The sequence below is a fragment of the Aythya fuligula genome, chromosome 2 (assembly GCF_009819795.1).
Source record: "Aythya fuligula isolate bAytFul2 chromosome 2, bAytFul2.pri, whole genome shotgun sequence".
Lineage (NCBI taxonomy): Eukaryota > Metazoa > Chordata > Aves > Anseriformes > Anatidae > Aythya > Aythya fuligula.
In genome coordinates this window covers 17,716,938-17,736,711 of record NC_045560.1, presented here as the reverse complement: position 1 = coordinate 17,736,711, position 19,774 = coordinate 17,716,938, and the positions used below count along the sequence as shown (strand labels likewise).

At 39.2% G+C, this 19,774-nt stretch overlaps 1 protein-coding gene across 1 annotated transcript in view; it reads left to right on the top strand.

Moving 5' to 3' along the window:
* The window catches only part of APBB1IP (amyloid beta precursor protein binding family B member 1 interacting protein), a 61,017-nt gene that overhangs the window by 17,435 nt on the left and 23,808 nt on the right, over nt 1-19,774 (top strand). Inside the window, exons 3-8 of the mRNA XM_032182282.1 lie at nt 291-378; nt 2,203-2,495; nt 6,479-6,556; nt 7,797-7,956; nt 11,155-11,276; nt 18,939-19,013. Of these exons, the coding sequence (XP_032038173.1) occupies nt 291-378; nt 2,203-2,495; nt 6,479-6,556; nt 7,797-7,956; nt 11,155-11,276; nt 18,939-19,013 (816 nt within the window). The remainder of the gene's footprint in view (nt 1-290; nt 379-2,202; nt 2,496-6,478; nt 6,557-7,796; nt 7,957-11,154; nt 11,277-18,938; nt 19,014-19,774) is intronic.

Below are 19,774 nucleotides of genomic sequence, written 5' to 3'. Positions count from 1 at the left end.
CCCAAACCATGCCCAGCTGTTCCCTAACAAGAGTTGTCATTGGCCTAAGTCAACATTGTGTTGGGAAGCATGCAAACCATGAAATACCTGGCACAACATGGTGCTTGAACCCTTGTCCCGGCTCTGTTTAGTTTACCAGTCTAGGCATAATCCCAGAACTAGTGTGTGGCATTCTGCTTCTTGAAGAAGAATTGACTTCATTAGATGCTTTCAGGTAACTGATTGACAAATGGTAATGTCTGTAACAGTAATTATGTCATTAAACATTTCTTTTTCTTTTACCTTAACAGAGTTTAGGAGTGGAGACTATACAACCGCCATCCCCCAACATGTCTAACAAGGAATGTAGCTTTACAGTGGGCTTTAAGGATTTAAACGGTAAGTAGTGAATGGACTCATTCATGCTTTTTATGCTTTTTTAAAATACCTCACAGCAACAAATGTAAACAAACAAACAAACAACTTCAAATGCTCCTGATCAAAAATAAAGTTAAAAAAAAAAAAAAAAAAAGAAAAGAAAAAAAGCAGTTTTGCTGGAGGGGGAGGTATGTGTGTGTCTCAGTTTAGTAAACTTCAGAGGAGCTATATTATTTAAAAGGACGTTGTTCAATCTTATACAGAAGTCAGACTTTTTAAGATGTCCGAGTATAAAGGGAAAACAAAAAAGAAGTCCCCCAAATTACTTTTTAAAATGTCACCTTTTTACATAAAGATTTAACATACTAGAAAATGCATAAGCATTTTTTTGCCATTGCAAGTACTATCTTCAGCTGCTTTTGCTTTACATTGCTTATTCTTATTCTGGCTTGCACTGTCACTTTTGGATTTGCAGCTGCTTGCTTCCCTGACAACTGAGTCAGGGAATTGATCTGAGTTTATAGAATAATGCTGTTTTCATGTTTTTATGTTGGTGGTATGTTTGCTGGTGGTGTTTTTCTGTTTTGTTTTGTTTCTTGTTACTGGGGGGGGGGCTGGTTATTTGCATTCTGCTGAGCTGGGAAAACCAGTGTTTTTGTCCCAGAATGAATTCACCATTAATCTACCTAATCCCTCTACCAGCAAGGTGGTTAGAGGTATGTAAATTGAAGGGGTCACAAGTCAGCTGAAAATAAAATCTTATGAAAATATACTGTTAGCGTAAGAGGTAAAGCAGAGGAAACTGAGATAGTCTAGTGACATACTCACTTAGTCTGTTGAATGATCTATTTTTTTTTGTTGGACTATATTATCATTTTTTAATATGTAGTTCATGGCTCTCTACCTCTTTCCAAAATTCCACTTAAAAGAATCACAATTTGGAAAAGCTTTCTTGTGCAAGACTCTTCAAAGAGATTTAAACCACTGAACGCAGTGGTTCTTAAAAAACACTTCTCTTCTAGAAAACTAAATCATCCTACAGGATGTTATTATACTGGATCTCTTATAGCGTGTCCAGTTCAAACAACCCAAGAAGAAGTTCCATATCAAGTTCCAAAATACAGTATAAGATTTTGCTTTATACTCTGAAAATATTTATAACTGGTTGATAAAATGCTTTTGAAAAAGACTGTCTTGTTTGTTCTTTTGCTTAGAGGATCCTCAAAACCCTGCATATTACATGAGGTATGTCACAGAGGTTGATCATGCAATTACTGATGTGCTGCAAACAATACCGTACAGTTGGCTGTGTTTTAGAACTCTCCAATTCTAATTTCTGCTTCCTGTTAATTTTAGATCTGTAGAACAGTAGTAATATATTAAAATATTCTTGATCCAGATATCAGTTACGTAGTTTGCTGTATATTATACCAAAAACTTGCTGAGCATTCATGTACATACACTTAAGTTTAGATGAACAAATAGCCTAATGGGAGCTACTGGAATGTCATGCATCCATATCACTAAGGATATGCCCATGAACTTTGCTGGATCAGGACCAGATTTCCTAATATCATATGGGCATGAGACCATATCCCTGAAAGTGAAGCTTCCTGTCCTGTTTAATTTGTATTCGTAGAGTTCCTTGTACTCTAAACTTCAGTATAACCAGATCAATGGCTATTCCTAAAACATGCTTGTTTTCTTGAACACATTTCAAAATTTGTTCCCTTTCCTGTCATCTTTATATGTTACAGTAACCATTAGTGCAAATAATCTTCAGTGTGCTGGAAATAGACTTTTTCATTCCATTCGCTTTGACACATATTTTGATTTTCTTTACAGAATCCCTAAGTGCCCTAGAAGACAAAGACCTGGATGCTTTAATGGCTGATCTCGTAGCAGACATAAATGAAGTTGAACAGAGAACTTTACAAGCCCAGAAAACTTCTTCTGGCAACCAGCAAAGTGTGGTCGCTCAGCCTTCAACAGGCTTGGATAGTGACATTTATAGTAAATCAAGTCCCTATGTTACCATCACAGGACGGTTTGGGGATGACTTGCCTCCTCCACCTCCAGTCCCTGATTTAGACCTTCCACCACCACCGCCGCCACCTCCTTCAGAGCCACTCAGCCAGGTAAGTCTGTGTGGAATCTCATTGAAAAGTTCAGAAGCTCATGTAATTTTACAGGGGGTGTTTGACATAGGAACAATGAGGATATCTAGTGTAGAAACATCTGGGGCAGATTCTGCAGTGTTGAAACACTTAGGAATGGTGGACCGAGAGTTTTTTGTTCTAGTGGCCTTAGCAGTTTCTAGCAATTCCTTGACCTGTTGCTCATTCCTTTGCCTTTCTAATTGCCATTTTGACAGCCCAAGTCAGGCATTCATCGCTGGAAATGGTTTACTATAATGGAAGACTTGTTACTATTTTTTTTTTTTTTAATAAGCACTGATCAATTAGTACCTTCTTACAGAGAGTTTGGCTTTGGCATCTGTGCAAAGCATGGCCAAATATCCAACCATTTTGTGAAGATGCCGTTTGGTTATTTTCAGCCTACCCTACTACTACTGATGAAGAAGTTCTTTGGATTTTTCCCACATCCATCTCTGGCCTAAATGATTTCCTACAGGAAAAGGAATAGGAATAAATAGGAAAAGCTGTTCAGTTTTGCAAAACTTAGCATTTTCTTGGAGAACGGGTGAAAGGCTGAGCACAAGAACTAGTTCTCTTCTGACCATAGTGCAGAATCACTCTGCTTCTCTTGATCTTGTCATTGAAGGGAAGTAGTGAAGACCATCTGCAGTGTGGGACAAAAGCTCTTTGCTTAGCAGTTGCCAAAATTATAAGTAGGTACTATTTATAAATGATTGACTTACTGGTACAGTGAAAAATCAGTTATCACCACCTCCTCCGTGTTTGTGCTTCTTGCAAATCTGATTTAAGAGCTGAAGTCAATTGTGGTATGTCTAGCAGGAGCATTGGAAGTTCAGTCCTTTGACATGAGGTTGTGGAGAGGGAGGTAATGTAAGAAGAATTCTGCCCTGTCAGCCCTCTGGGGAGAGTGTGTTTGTTAGAAGAGTGATGCAGTCCAAAAAATATGAATCTGAAATGCTGAAAAATCTACAAGTGTCTCTGAGTATTAATGTACATAGTGACTATGATGGAGAGGAGTTATTGACATTTACAGAATGGAAAAATTTTAGGGAAGGTGAGAAGAGCTCTGTTTGCCAACGTAGAATTGTAGTGGTCAGTTTTGCCTAAAACCATAGACACTTCATTGCAGTTTAAAAGCCCACACAAACTGATGATGAATCACCTCAACATCACTGCTGCCTCTGTGTTTAGCATCATACAGCAAACATATTTAGCAAAAGGAACTGAAATTCTGTTAGGAAGAGGACCTTTCTGATCATACAAAAATAGTTCACTGGATAAAGCTTCATCTGGTGTCTAGGACCTCTCAGTGCTCTGTCTGAAGAGTGAAAGTTGTAAACATGTGGGAGGAACTTCACCATTTCTCTGTATTTCAAAGATAATAGTTAACTTCCTATCTTACGGGAAAATCAGCATTTGTAAAAACAGCTAGACTCCTTCAGAAGCTGAAGGGTTTTTTATTTAACTGTTATAATTGATACAGAAGAGATGCTGTAAGATAAGCTCTTTCGATTGACCTACAAACATATCCCCATCTTGGTTTACACTGGTGACCTTTAAGGAAGTATCAAGTTTCTAAATGGTCTGATTTGGAAGCTGAGGAGGTGTGGTCTGGACGAGTAGGTGGTTAGGCAAGCTGAAGAGTGGCTAAGCTGACAGACTCATGGGGTAATAATCAATGTGTAGATGGCTGGTGTAATAAGTGGGATCACCATTAGGGCTCACATTGTTTAATATTTTCATCTGCGACCTGAATGACGATGTGAAGCATCACCTGCAGATGTGCTGAAGATACTTTTAATTAAGCACACTGACTGGCAGGATGTGACAGAGCAGAGACACCTTTAGAAACATGAAGACTGGCTCAGCAAAGCCCTCAGAAGGTCAGCAAGGTACAAGGCTCTGCAGCTGGGGTGGAATAACCCTGTGCGTTTGTAGAGGTTAGGAGGTGGCAGGCTGAGGTCCAGTTGAGAAGGAGCTGGAGTTCCTGTGGCTGCCACATTGAATTGTGGTTCTTGTGGCTGCCACATTGAATATGGAAACTGAGCTGTGGTGGGAGGAGCATGGCCAGCACATTGAGGGAGTCATTATTCATTTCTCTTGGCACTGGTGTGAAGCCACACCTGGAATATTGCATCCCATTCTGGGGGGGTGGGGCATCTCCAGCAGAGATGCTGCTGGGCTGGCGGGCATGGAGTGAGGAGGGCTAGCACAGACGGGTGGAGCTGGGCTTGCTTAGTCTGACAGAGGCTACAGAGTGGTTAAGCGACAACCTAAAACATATGAAACTATTTGATGGTAGTGACAGATTGTATAACAAGGGGTAACAGTTGTTTTGTTGCTTTGTGACTTCAGGCAGAACGTTAGGAAAATCTTTTTTGTTTCAGGATCTGGTGTAGCGCTGGAACAGGTTGCCCAGAGAGGTCACAGGTTCTCTTTCTCTGGAGTTTTTGCCAACATACAGAAAATTACCTATAGGGCTATTACACGAGTTACAGTGTGAGTGATGGAGGTAATAACCATTTAAGGTACATATGGAAAGAACTGATTTCACATTATTATTTCCTGTCTTCGTTAGTGAATATTTGCTTAGAAATGGCATTTCTGCTCAGTAGATGAATTGCAGCTGTAAGTGGAATATCTTTTCTTTGATCAAAATCCACATCCATTAGTCAGGATTCTTGACAGGTGCTCCTGAGCAAATCAAAGCTGACATTTTGTTTAATACTTCCTTTTTTCAACAGTCAAATAAGCACAATTTCATTATTCCTATTGCATCTGTGATACTAGGACTCTATTCTCTAACCTTTAACTGTACCAAAATGAAAAGGTACAACATTTCTTTCAAGGAAGCATAGAGCCGTCTCAGATGTTTCCATTAACTCTGACATTTATTTTTAAAACTGTCCTTAAGCTAAATAAAGTTTCTACATTTTCTGTGACATTATCTGAATGACTTTGTGTTTCTATTTAAAGGTACAGAAAATGTGGTGATTATATTGTAGTGGGAGAATGAATCTTTTAACCTGTCAAAGCATTTCTTTAAGGGTGATAGAATTTTGTATCTGGTAGCTTATTTACTTTGTATCATTTCCTTTTTCTACATTGAGAAAGACAAAGGTTATGACAACATGACAACTGTCAGGAGAGACCTTTGCTGCACAGATTTGTACAATGCGTGAACTCTGTTCAACGTAGGTCACGTGCAGGTGAAGCCTGAGTTATAGCTGCCTAAACTTTTCAACAGAAAGTCTGCCTGCAGGACACTCAACCACTTTAGTTAAGATGCTTTTCCTGCTTCTTTCAGAGAAGTGTTTTGGGATGGTAAGACAAAGTCTGAGAGGCTGTGTGCACTTCCCTCTGTAGAACAGCCAACCTTATTGGGGAAGCCATTTCTGTCCAACAGTTTCTGTTCAACCACAGAAACTATTTTTGGATTCCTGAAGTTTAGTATGTCTGAGCTGTAGCAAGGCACATTTCCATCCCTGAAGAGGAAAAAAGACATTTGTGAATTGATTGTCTGGCTTGCATTGTGGAGCATTTGACAACAGCAAGGACACTTGAAACCTTCTCTTTCAGGTTGTACATCTCACCTTGTATTTTTGACATCCTGTGGGTTGCTAGTATCCAGGGGAAACAGTGATAAAACAAAAGATGTTTAGTGCAGTGAGAAGTCAGTCAAGACACATAGAAGAGTCCAGTCTTCCTGCATTCCTGTATCACTTGAGGGACAGGTCATGTAGGAGCTGTACGTCTAGAAAACAGAAGGAAACACTGCACTTGTAACTCAAAGCTTTGTTGAGAGGATCTTAGCTCAAGGAAAGCTGGGGATTCCCTGTAACTATGAAGTTTCCCATGGCAATCCTTATGTTCTGGATATAAATAACAAGAAACAACTCTTTTCAAGTGAATGCAATTTGCTGGCCTTGCTTAAGTCTAACAAATGTTTTGTGTCTTTACAGGAAGAACGAGAAGCACAGGCTAAAGCTGACAAAATTAAACTTGCATTGGAGAAACTGAAGGAAGCCAAAGTTAAAAAGGTGAGCCTTAGAATAATGAAATGTTACCACAAGAGCTATCATGGCTGTTACCGTTATTCTCAATAAAGTTCTTACTAAAACATCAGACTTTTTCATATTTTGTCTTTAACTTGAGACATCAAAAATATTCTGTGGAGCTGTCTTGCCATCTGCCAGTATGGGAGTATCTGTGAGAACGTTACCACTGAGGGACTTACTTCTAAGAGGACCAAGAAGGTTCTTCTACCTTCCCCCCTCTCCTCCCCAAGTGTTGGGGCAAAGCCCACTGTCCTGACAGATTGCATTAGAGAATGTGGAAGGTACATAAAAACATTGCTTACTTGTTCTGTGCTAATTCCAGAAGTATTCAGTTTTACTTCTAGAGTGGATACAGATTTAGCTAATCCTGGTTGAATTAGTGAGAGTCTTCTTGTCAAGTCCTCTCATGGCAGTGTAATAGCATACAAAGATAAAAGAAATTTTACACCAGTAAAAAAAAATAGAAGGATTCCAGCCTGTGTCTGAACAGTGCTGCAGCGTGTCATGTAAATATGCCCACTCATCCCAAGTTAGTGTTCCAGCTGAGCTCAACAAAAGCTACAGATGTTCAGTAACTTAGAAAATGGATGTAAGAACTTTCCTTACAATATATTTGCAGTTCTTCATAATATTTCACTTTGGCATTTTCTTGTGTTGCTCCTCTCTGAAAAGGTGCACGCAATTTCTCATTTAACAAATAGTTCACAATAGGAAGGAATAATAACTGTCTTTCTGGTTAATTTGGTCAATGTAAGTAACTCATCTATTTGCTTTTTATCGATTTCAGGTTAGTCTGGCATGGCAAGATACCTCCATTCTTTTTCTCATTTAAAACTAAACAACACCTTTCCATATTTCTACCCTTCATTTAGGATACAGTCTTTTTGTATTGGTTTCCCTATCAAGCACTTTCCTTGATTGGGTATCTAGTAGATTTAGAGAAGAGATTAGCTTCTGCTTTTCTCCATAGGAATTTCACCTTTTCTGAAATAATGTACAGGATAAAGCCCAAATTCCTTTTCTGAGAAAAGGTCTTTATTTTGGTGGCAATGTAATGTCACAGCTTCCAATATGTTTTATTCCCTCAATTTACTGTGGGACAGAGTGCTTTTGAATCAATAATAACCTTCAGCCTTAATTTTTCTTATCTGCATTAGCAGATTCAGGTTAGACCTTTACTTGCTTCTGAAATTAACTGCCTCTTCTGTGACTCTGTCCTCAGCTTGTTGTGAAGGTGCACATGTATGATAACAGCACAAAGTCCATAATGGTGGATGAGCGCCAGGTTACACGGGATGTTTTAGACAATCTCTTTGAGAAAACTCATTGTGACTGCAACGTGGACTGGTGTCTATATGAAATGTACCCAGAGCTGCAAATTGGTAAGTGGCCTAGCAGCAGGGATGTTTGGGGATGTGTAACAAATAGATACAGTGCATTCTATGTTACTGGTAGTCTTGAAACACAATTAATGTAATTTCTCCTGTCCATGCGTCCAGTGACATTAAACATCCCAGTCTAGAAGCTGAGGGATGCTGCAGGAATGTACTTGGGCATCCTTGCTGTGGAATCAATGCTTTCAGTTGTCAGTGGTGGAAGCTGTCGTAGGCACCTTGCTCGCCACCATTTCCGTTATTCAGTTTTATGTAATGTGAAGGGGCCACATTAATTTTATTATATTTGCCAAGGCACTGACAGACCCGAACACAAAAGTACTCAGTTCTACTCTTTGAAGAGAGGATGCAGTGCTGAAGTGCTGTCAGCAGGCTGTTACATACCAGCCAAACAAATGCAGTGATTAAACAAGACTGTCTGAGAATTATTTCAGTCTTTTGTAATGCGTTTCACTTGTGGTGGTGGTTTTCTTAAGCAAAGCTGTGAACAGGATATTTTTCTTCAGCAGGACTGCAGCTCTGCTGGTGGTTCCATATGACTCTAGGAAGTAACTAGCCCTCCAGGTCCCTAGGAAACAGCTGTGCAAAACTTGTGCATTTTTTGTTACAACTTAATAAGTTTTGTTTCAAAAAGACTTTAAGGCTTAATTAAGGACAGAGTATTCTCTCATTATACGTTAATTCAGAACCTTTTTATTGTCCAGGCTGCAGAGGTATTCACAGCACAAGAAGAAGATTGCCCCAACTTTCTTTCAGGGTAGCATTTGACCTACAGAAACTGGAAAATGTCAAACAGTCTTTAGCATTCTCAGTTTACCAACTCACAACAGAAATGCAAATATGCACAAAATTAAATATCAATATTGCACTTAAAAAGAGCCCCAGGAGTAATTGTCCTGCTAAACTAAAACAAAGAAATGTAAAAATAGCTGGAAAAATCCTGACTGCTCATAAGCAAAGGAGATATTCATCTGCTTGTAAGAACAGCGGAGAAAGTAACTGCCAATCTGTTCTTTCTACTCCATTAAGATGATACATGAAGCAATATTGCCACGTTCTTTTGTACCAGCTTATCTTAACTGGAATTGTCATTAGACCCTAGAGATGTCACAAATGTCACTTTGAATAGTTTTAGTGTTTTGTTGTCTTCAAAAGTTGCTCTCTCTGGTCTGGTGTGACCTGGACAATCATGTCTGAGTGTTAGGATGACAGCACTTATCTCGATACATATATTTTTATAGCTATATTATTATACATACATTTTGAATTTTAAAAAGAATGTTCTTGGATTTCTTCGTATTCTGAATAGACTTTTTTAATTCACCATCACACAATTAAAACCAGAGGTATCAGGGAGAGCATGTGTTACAAATATTGGAGTTAATGGATTTTTTATATTTATTTTTTTTAAGTAAAAATCAGTTAAGTAAAAATCAGTTGTGTTACTTTAGTCTCAACTAAATCTGGGTGCTTTGCACTGTATTAATATAGCAAAGAATTGTTCTTGTAATGAGTAAAAACTGTTTCAGAACTGAGGACAGAAGAAGAGTAGAAAAGGAAGTAAATCAGTTGTTTCAGGAAGAAAAGTCTGAAAACTCCTGATGCAGAGGCCTCTCACCAGGTCCAATGAGCTGGGGATGGAGCCTTTTTGTTTGCAGAAAGGAATTTTGATATGGATGCAAGGGTACATGTTCTTTTGTCTGCTTCCAGTGCACAGCGATGTGCAGTTCATTTTGTTCAGAATCATAACAATGTGAAATATTCTTAATTCCTGTCAGATTATTTCTTGGCAGTTCTAAATAGCTCTATTACAGGGGAGTTTTAGGTTAGATGTTAGGAAGAACTTCTTCACTGAAAGGGTTGTGAGGCATTGGAACAGGCTGCCCAGGGAAGTGGTGGAGTCACCATCCCTGGAAGTCTTCAAAAGACGCTTAGATGTAGAGCTTAGGGATATGGTTTAGTGGAGGGCTGTTAGCGTTAGGTTGGAGGTTGGACTCGATGACCTTGAGGTCTCTTCCAACCTAGAAAATTCTGTGATTCTGTGATTACTATCAGCATGCCTAGGATACAGGCTTTCTGGCCCTTTATCTTTCTGCTTGCTTTCCATGTTAGAATTCAAAATAATAAAATCACATTTAAGAAACAAATCTAAGCAACAAATATTTTAGTCTGATCTGATATTCCAGAAAGTCAAAGTTATTATCTCCTCTTACAGTAGGCCAATCTAGGCCATTGAAAAATATGATCATCAAAGACCACTGAAATTGGGGTACAGCTGTTCCCAGGGAACTCAAATTTGAAAATCAGAGCTGGTTGCATTCCTCACCCAGATGCTAAATTTGTAGAAAACTGCATTTTGGGGCCTTCCAAAATTATCTGTCAAATTGTGCTGAATTCCGTTTCCTTCTAAAGGGGATTTATGTGTCTGTTCAGCTGCTTTATATGAGTGAAACCCCAGAAGGGAGAGATCAAAAGTTACCTAACCTCAGAATAACTTGGTGGCTTTTCTGGGTGGAGGTTCTGGGTTCAGATCAGATTAGGAAGGGAGAGAGCTGACAGTAGGTCTCCCATCTCTCTGGTGGGTTTAACTGCTTAGATGCTGAGTGAAACAGTAGATTTTCACATCAGTTCATAATCTGTCTTCCTACTTCCTTTGTTTTGCCATTTCTGTTTTTAAGTATTTGCCTAAAACTAAACATTTTATTCTCAGTGCATAGAATTCTTCCTGCTGACAAAGAGTAGTTTTTCATTTGTTTCAGTAAGTGAAATGACAAGGATATATTTTTTTTTTCCCAATTCAGTAGTCAAAGTGAAAATATATCCCCAGTGATACTGCAAACTGTAAAAAATAAAAGCAATCAAAACAAGAAAGGCATTGAGAAACATGGGTGTAACCATCCACTCCTAGTGGGTCACTGGTTCCAGCCTTTGGTCAACAGCACCGAGATTCAGGAGGACTCTAAGGGTGTGCCTGATCTACATAAGGCATCTTCTGTAGCTGATTTGAACTTCAACATGACACTATTTTCATGTGGTTTTGCTCCCTTCTGTGTAAAGGAAAAGAGTGCTGGGCTCTCGAGTTCTGAATGAACATCAGCTAATGATTACATTCCGACAGAGGAATTTCTGCAGCCTCAGGAGAGGGGAGAGTTTGTGTGTCTTACATTACCTTTTTTGTCTCTCCAGAAAGGTTTTTTGAAGACCATGAAAATGTTGTTGAAGTGTTATCAGACTGGACTCGAGACACTGAGAATAAGATTCTATTTTTGGAAAAACGTGAAAAATATGCTTTATTTAAAAATCCCCAGGTAAGCTGACGTGGTAGTTGGATAATTATGTCATTTTATCTGTGCACTGCCTATTACATTTTAAATTTGCTTTCAGCTCTGTCAGCTCTAACTTAGAGAAAGCCAACCTTGTGTTTTCAGGGAAAAAAATGTTGAATGCAAGGATTTGAAACCCAGTGCTTTCTGTTCTTTGCTGATACTATAGTAAAATCATGTCTGCAGTGTATGTGAAACCTCATAAAAAGTATGCTGAGTACTAAAAGTTTATCTGTATTTCATTTAGACTGGGAAGGGGAACTGGAGAAACAGTAACCTTCTGTGTATATTAACTTTGTAAAAAGAGGATCTGTACACTGAGCTGCATTATATTATTTCCCATAGGTGTATTCACGAATCATTTCTTTCTTGTAATATGTGGTTGAAACCATGTTTACAAATACCGTACTACATACAAGTGATGGATTCTGGAGCGCTAGGTCTTTTCCCCTTGCCTGTTAGTTCATTGAGCACCTGGTTTGATCCTGAGGGTAGCAAGAGAAAAATGAGCAATTCAGCATTGCTGAAAAAATGAGTCAAATATATACTTAGGAAGTATTTTTTAGAATGAGCCAATGTTTCAAGTAAAACCTGCAGAGAGGAAATTTCCTTCATTGACATAACAAGTATCCACAGTCAGGGAAAGAAAACTTACCCTGTAGTGTACGTGGTTGAATGTTGATTTTTAATATGGAACAGCAAAGCCAAGTTTGGAAGTAAAACATACATGATGGCTCAAGAAGGCATACTTATCCATGCACGTAAACATACTTAACAGCAGAGGTAAAATTGTACCTTTGCCTTGTACACTAGTAGCATTGTTTGCTGTGGCTTAGGGCAGGGTCTTCTGGGAAAAGAAGATTCATTCCTTTTGATGAAGATTCTAGGTATTTTGGTAGCAATGACCTTTAGAAATAAACATGACCTAACCCAAGAACAGAGTAAGAGTCTAACTCTGTCCTGCCTGTCGGGGCACACTGAGCTTGACCTGGACATGTGTGTAGTCCTTGACCTCTGCACCTCTGTGATAAGCTGTAAGATGAACAGCCTATGGAAATTGGATCTGTTGTAGCTATCACACTATTGGAGTATTTTGACAGTAATAAAGGCTAACCATCTGCCAGGCTCAGTAAATTCAAACACTGTGGGACAGGCAGAATAGTACAGGCATACAGAAATACAAAATAGTTCATTTGGAAGGGACTATCAGAGATCTTCTAGTCCATCTGTCTGACCATTTCAGAGCTAACCAAAAGTTAAGCCATATTATTGAGGAAACCAAAAATTGAGCCATATTATTGAGGACATTGTACACAAGTCTCTTGAACACTTATTATATGATTATGTTTGGTATGTAATCTGGAGTGAATCCCTGGAATGGTAAACCAAGCAGAAAATGCTCAGTTGCTGGTGAACAGATATGATAGATGATTATGTAGCAAACTACTTAAGGAAATTATGATATAATTTTTATATCATCTTTTTTATATTAATTTGTTTATGACCAGTGGTAATGCATTAGCAGCAGGATTCCTTATTCCTTGTGGTGTTCTTATTTAGTGTTCTTTCTGTCAGAGATTACCTGTGAAGATCTGTAACTTGCAGTATTTTCCTGTAAAAAAGAGACAAATTCCAAATGCAGCCAAATGCCTACAGTTTATTCGTAGATGAAATAGTGATACTATCTTTTAATTACAGATGTTTGATACAATGAAAGTATTTTAAAAATCAAATAACTAAACTGTCCAGAGGCATCACTAAAACATGCAGACCTCTGGAGAATATCTGTGACCTGTGCTAGTATTCATTGTTTCTTTCTGTGAACTGGTCACATATCTGTTATAGATTAAAAAACAATTAAATAAACATATTTCCTTTTCTAAGGAGGAATTGAAGTTTGCAGGGCTTATCCACTAGGACAGGGTTTACCTATGCTAGCAAAGTACTGCCTAGCTAATGCCATTGGCTGTTTTTAAAGACTGTGTCATTGTTGTCATGCTGTCTTCTCTAATATTTATCTGCAGCTTTGTTCCTTAGAACATTATTTGAAGTCTTTGGAACACAATTTGGAAAAAGCATTTTGCAAAATACTCAGGTCTCCCCCCTTGTTCACCAAAACAGGCACACTTTTGCTCTTTCCTCACAGAGAAATCAGAGTGAGAGACTGTTCTGTGAATGGCCTCGGTGAGTCATCTGGAGAGACAGCATCATGAGTCCATGACTAAAGAATGAAACAAAAATGCATACTAGTACGTGTACAGATAAAGACAGCCTTTATAATAGAGGAAGTGTGATGCATTGCCATGCAGTTGAGTGATGCTGTGAGTGATGCTGTGCTTGACTTTTGAAAGGGAAGTTTGTCAGGTCTCAATGCTTTTTTTTCAAAAAGTTCAAGGAATAATCCCCAGCTAATAGAAACTCTCATGTAGGAATGTAGGAAATATTTTTGCTTCACCTAAACAAGGTTATTTGTAAGGGGCAGCTGAATCTAAACTGCTGACTATTAAGTGTTGGCCACACCCTTAGACCATTGCATTTGTTTTTTTGGCCTCTTAGCGGTGGCAAAATCCACTGCTTACATGGATTTTGTTTACCTGTGTTTCTCTGTTGCTGATAAAAACAGCCACAAAAATTTCAAGTGGTCCAGGTGATCAGGTGATACCACAGGACGATTTGGGAAACTAATTGAAATCTGGGTTCAGTAAGTGCTTCATGCTTCTGCGCTCTCATTGACAAACCAAAAGCAAAAGCTTTGTCCTCCAATGGAGAACCCATATGCAGAATTGACTCTTTTTTTCTCCCTAAAAGCAAGAATACTAAGCAGCAGAAGAAGGTGGAGTAAGAACTTGTGGTGTCTTTCATAATGGGACATCTATAATGGGTTTCACTCTTGAATATTTATTTTGAAGTCAGTGAAACTGGGCTGGTATCCACCAGGTGACATTTCTTGTTTTAACCACTTCGGCCAGGCTTTATGAACCATGTATTTGGTTCTTATTTTGTTCCCTCCACTGTTACTGTGTGAAGGAAACAGACGGGTGGTAGGGAACCTGACTGTTCAGTATGCTGGCAAAGGCACAGGGAAAAAGAAGTGAGAAAAGGGAAGTGCTTTTCACTGTGCTCCCAGTGTTCAGTAATCTTAATTTCTTTCTCTGTTAGTGTATCTTAGAGGATGGTATAATTTCAAGCTGAAGATGTTACTTGGATAAATATTTTTTTTCTTTTTCTATCTTGGGACAGTATCACAAACAGTCTTTATATACAGTTTAAATGTTTTACAGGCAAATTTAATCAGCCTATTAAGTGCTTTGTTATTAGCTGCATAAGCTCCTTGCTTATGCACGTCTTTCATTTTTTCCACGTTCCCCCCTCCTAAAACACTTTAAAATTATCATCCTCAAGGCATGAAAAGTAAACTGCAGCAATTTCTTCAAATACTATAAAACTGAGGAAGCAGAGATCAAAAACATTTTTTTCAAAAAAAGCTTTGCCTTTATTTTCTTTATCTTCATTTGCGGTCTCCAGAGCAATTATAAGTATCTTGTAATATTTTTAATGTGCATTTTTTTAGGGGACACATCATGATATGGTTTGCAGATATGACCGCATTCTGGTGTGTTTGCTTTTGTTTTGTTTTGTTTTTCTGCACAAACTATGCTGCATTCTGTACACAGTTGAAATGGGATGCATGTAGCACGTGGGCATGAGCTGGCCAGGTTTTGATTCATTCCAGGTGCAGTTTAAATGGGGGTAATCAGGCAGTTCTTTGCACGAAGAAGATAAACTCACATCTATCTCACTGCACAGCATTTGGTCTGCACTGTTATGGACTTTGCAAGTCTTCTGGAAAAACAGTTTCAGGAGAATGAAAGCAAAAATGCAATCTAAGCAGAAGTGAAAGCCAAAGGAGGATGCTGCCTTGAAAACCTATTTTTGCTATGTACTGGGAAGTAGCTGCTGCATTCCCACTTAAATGGAGACATTGCCACTGTCCTGCATGAGTACAGGGAGAAATGCAGGCATAACATCTCTTAAAGCTGTCATACCTACGTGCCAAAACTGCCACTGTGGCTCTGCATTAATCTGACCCAGGCAAAATGGCATGGGAGAGAGCACTGGCTTTGTGCTAGCTTCAGCCAGTCTGGGGTGTGAAGGCGTGGGGAAGAATTCAACAGAAACACTCGGCTGCTCACTTCTGCTGCAAACATTAGGAAAAAATTCTGTACTACAAGGGTGGTCAAACACTGGAAGAGGCTTCTTAAAGAGGTGGTTGATGCCCCATCAGATGCTGACAGTGTTCAAGAGATGTTTGGATTAACGCCCTCAATAACATGCTTTGGTTTTTGGTTAGCCCTGAAGTGGTCAGGCAGTTGGACTTGATGGTCTTTGAAAGTCCCTTCCAGCTGAACCATTCGATTTTAAACAGCCCAAACAGAATAAACAAAGCAAACCCAATGACAGAGTGTGCCAGCATACTTCGGTTTGTTAAAATAATCCTTTGTGTTTGCTTTCTTATGTTATCATCATAAGAGGATGAATCTGTCCTGTTAAGTAGGCTCAGCTCGCTATCAAGAGAAAGACATTGTCTTTTGAAGTAAAAAATAGTTCATTCTCAAATCTGTAGACATATGCTGAGAGCTGCCCTGCAGCCACACACATCTTGTCCCATTAAAGACCTGACATCCCAAGCCAAACATGCTTTTCCCAGTGGTGTTCTCAGCCCCACAAGATCTTGCCTTTTATCATGACCTTTGACTACTGGACTTGGAATGACCTCTCTTGGACACATGTGGTTGCCTCCCATAGGATGAATGCTTCTGATAAAAATAGGAGACCACACAGTGATAAAACAAGTACAGTGTTCAGTCTGCTCCCCAGGTCTTCAGCCACTGACAAATAATAAGCACCGCAATAATCCCACGTTTCAGGGCAGAGATGTAAAGGAGGTAATCAGTAATAAATGAAATGTGTGCTGACAGGTGAAAGATGACAGTGTACGTCTGTGTAAATGTGGTTTAGGTGACAGAGCCCTGCTTCCCTAATGAACAAGCTGCCTTGTGAGAGATCCAGCATGGATATCATTAGAAACTTTCTCTCTTTACCATTGATTATGTCAGCACAGGGTGGTCTGTGTTTCTTCTAAATAAATGCCAGATGCCTGCATGTGATTCAGCTGTAATCAGAGGAGCTTTGTTTTCTTACTATCAGTGCACTGAAGACTGACTGAGACAGATGAATGCTCTCCCCACCCATAGTAAAGTTGATGACTCGAGGCCTTGTTGAGACAGTGACAAGGTGCAGTTACCTTGATAAATCGTCCCTGTGTATGGTAGGGGTTGTACGATGTCTTTATAATGACCTGAAGAAAGAGGTTTTCAGCTCGCAAGTCTCTCCACTTTCCATACCCACCCCAAAGTCTGGAGGCCCAACCCAGCCTCACAGTGCCCTCTGAGGTTTCTCTTCATACCTTCCTCAATACAAAACTGTGTGTGCCAGCATCAAGCCAGCAGTGTTATGGTAAGACCCTGTCTGTCAGAGAGCTCTTGCACATGTACAGAGGACTTGGCTGCAGCAGCTCCCAACAGTATCTTTCTTCCAGTAGGTTTTGGACATCATAGGCAAGGCATTTTTTTTAATTTTTTTTTCTGCTGGTGTCTTCTGATGTAGTCATGCAGCTGTGGTCCAAAATATGCTTGCTTACCTTCGTCCATGGATTCAAAATGTGCCTAGGTAGTCTGGAGCCATATAAGTGCTACTTCATAACCTACAGAAAAAAATGGAGCTGTATTTCCTAGACTAACTCAATATGAGTGTTCAAGGTTCTTTTCTGATGTTCATACCACAGACATCAGCATAGGCCAAATTGCAACATGGCTGTGGTTTTGATGTCCCCTGCCTGACTTAATGTGAACATTTAATAAAGCATTTTTTTAAGAACTGCCTTTGAGATCATCCACACCTCTTCCTCTCCTGGTGCCCCTCCAAAAGCCATCTGCTATGAGGCTTGCTTTCTGGCAGACCGTTCTTCACAGCACTGCTTGAAAAAGAAGATGTGGTTGTTTGAAAAGGCAGATAAATCTTGTTGCTGTAAACATGTTATGATGGTAGGGTAGGTTTGCTACTTGTCTGTGTATTTCTTATTGTGTAGGAACAGCATGTTCCTTCATGTATATGTTTCTCCTTTGTTTTTCAGTAACGCTTTGCATTTGTGTTGTAGTTTACTCTTTGTTGATTTCTAGCCATGTAAATACATGGCCACATTCTCATAATCTTGAGACGTGTATCTCACTGAAAAAATGGTGGGGAGAGAAAAGAAGTCTGACAGATTCTTGGTTGTTCAGCAGTTCTATATTGCTGCAGAATTACAAAGTTAGGAGTAATTTTTAAACAGATAACTTAAAAAAAAAAAAATGCCCTTTGTCCTGCAAACTTAACTTTTTGATTATTTTCAGGGAAATCAGTAAGGCTATCACATGCATGAGGTGATTTTCAAATCCAAGCTCCTGTTCTTTCTGTACTTTTGTTTAGAAGGTGATAAAACACAAGCACTTTGAGTGTTATCATTCTGACTTCAGACCCATGGATCCAGGTTTTGCTTGATGCATGGCTTAACTCCATGATCCATCTGCCTGCTTCATTCACAACTACCCCACCATCTGCAGGCAGCCAGGGGCTCTGCCATGCTTGCTGTTGAGCAAAGCCACTGGATGTGCTGTGGCATGCAAAGCCTAGTATTCTCCAGAGCTACCTTCCCAAAGCTTGAAGTTCTGCCTTGCACAATGCAATTGGATGCAAAATTATTCTGCTGTTTACCAGTGGGTGAATTTATTTTTGCTGGTAACTGTGCGTGAGGTGCTGTGCTTCCTTGTTTGCAGGGGCAGGATGGCACTGGGTCCTCTGAGGGCAGCTGCAGCTTCACGTAGCCACTGTCACAGAGGTGGAGGGCTAGTTTCAAAGTATAGGCTTGTGTTTCAGTGGTCTGGAGAGCTTGTGCCAAGATAACATGATAATCATTACGTACGCTGTTTTCTTCTTGATTTTTGAATACCTTTTCCATTGTTTCAAAAACCCTGCAGGACATGAGCAGGGGGATTAGAAGTGGAAAGTAGTAATTTTTGAGAAACGCTTTGCATATGACCACTGGTATTAAAAATGAAGAACTGAGTCTATTGAGTGCTAGATATGAAGATATGAAGCATGAAAATTATCAAATTGGGTTGTTAGGAAAAATGCTTTCTAGCCTTTTGGTGTTGCATTTTCTTCATCTTACATCATCATGCAAAATATTATGTTCTCTGCTACCATAATATTATAGGAAACGGTGAAAATGGGAATGATAAAATCAAACCCATTGATCCAGAGAAACAGCCAAAGGTGTTTTTAAATTTTGGGAGGCTGTAAATACATAGCCAAAAGTAATTTTGAATTACTTTTCTATTATATTCGAAATGAAGAATCAAAACTCATCAGTAAGCAAAGGTGACAGGTTTTCTGTAAGAATCCATATGCAACTGCTTCCTACATTTGTTAGCACGCATACTCAGTATCAGAAGACTGAATAACAATTGAATGAGTTTGTAGTGATCTACTTACTTGTTGTATTGCTATCTTTATAAACAACGTCCATTTCTTTTGTGTCTTAATCAGAATTTCTACCTGGCAAACAAAGGGAAGAATGAAAGCAAAGAAATGAACGATAAAAACAAAGAGGCCTTACTGGAGGTAAGCCAGCTTTCTAGGTTGAAGTTGTAACTGTCACCAAAACTCTGCCACCGTCTGCATCTGCTCTGTAACAACAGGGTTCAGTTCTTTGTGGGCAGAAGTGCAACAACAGGAAGTTCTGTGATGGTTGCTAACAGCAGCTTTGTGTCTAAGGTTTAACATTTGGCTTTTCCTCTGCATCTGCTGCTCACCACTAAAAATGCAGGGTTTGTACCCTATCAGAAATTAAATGATGGAGAATGGGTTTATTGTTACAGACCGCAATGCAATGAAATGTTCATGCTTAGCGTTTCTACAAAGGGTAATAACACGTTACCAATCAAGGCAATGTTGTGCAAACACAAATATAAGAAACAATTGTGCCACACCCTTAGGTCAGCTTTTGTGACTTTATATTAGGAAGACTGATCAGTAGCAAACAATTCTATTTTGTGTTAGAAACTTTCTCACTACCTCAAATCGTTAGCTGTACTGCAACAGAAAAAGAACCTTTGCACTTTTTCAGGAAGTCTGTGTAGCCCCTTGCCTTTCCTGCTAAAGTTTTACTTCAGCTGTATGATTTGTGAGAGAAAAATCCAGAGTTATGTTGAAGTTTTGTGAAAGATTATCACGGTTTTCCTGGAAAGCATTTTGGTAAAAGATCAGGAAAGGAATACCTTTCTTGGTTGCCTGAGGATTTCTATTTTAAAATCACTGCGTCATCACGAAGGCAATAGATGTTAACCAGAAGTCCTGGTAAAATCTGAACCAAAATATTAAGT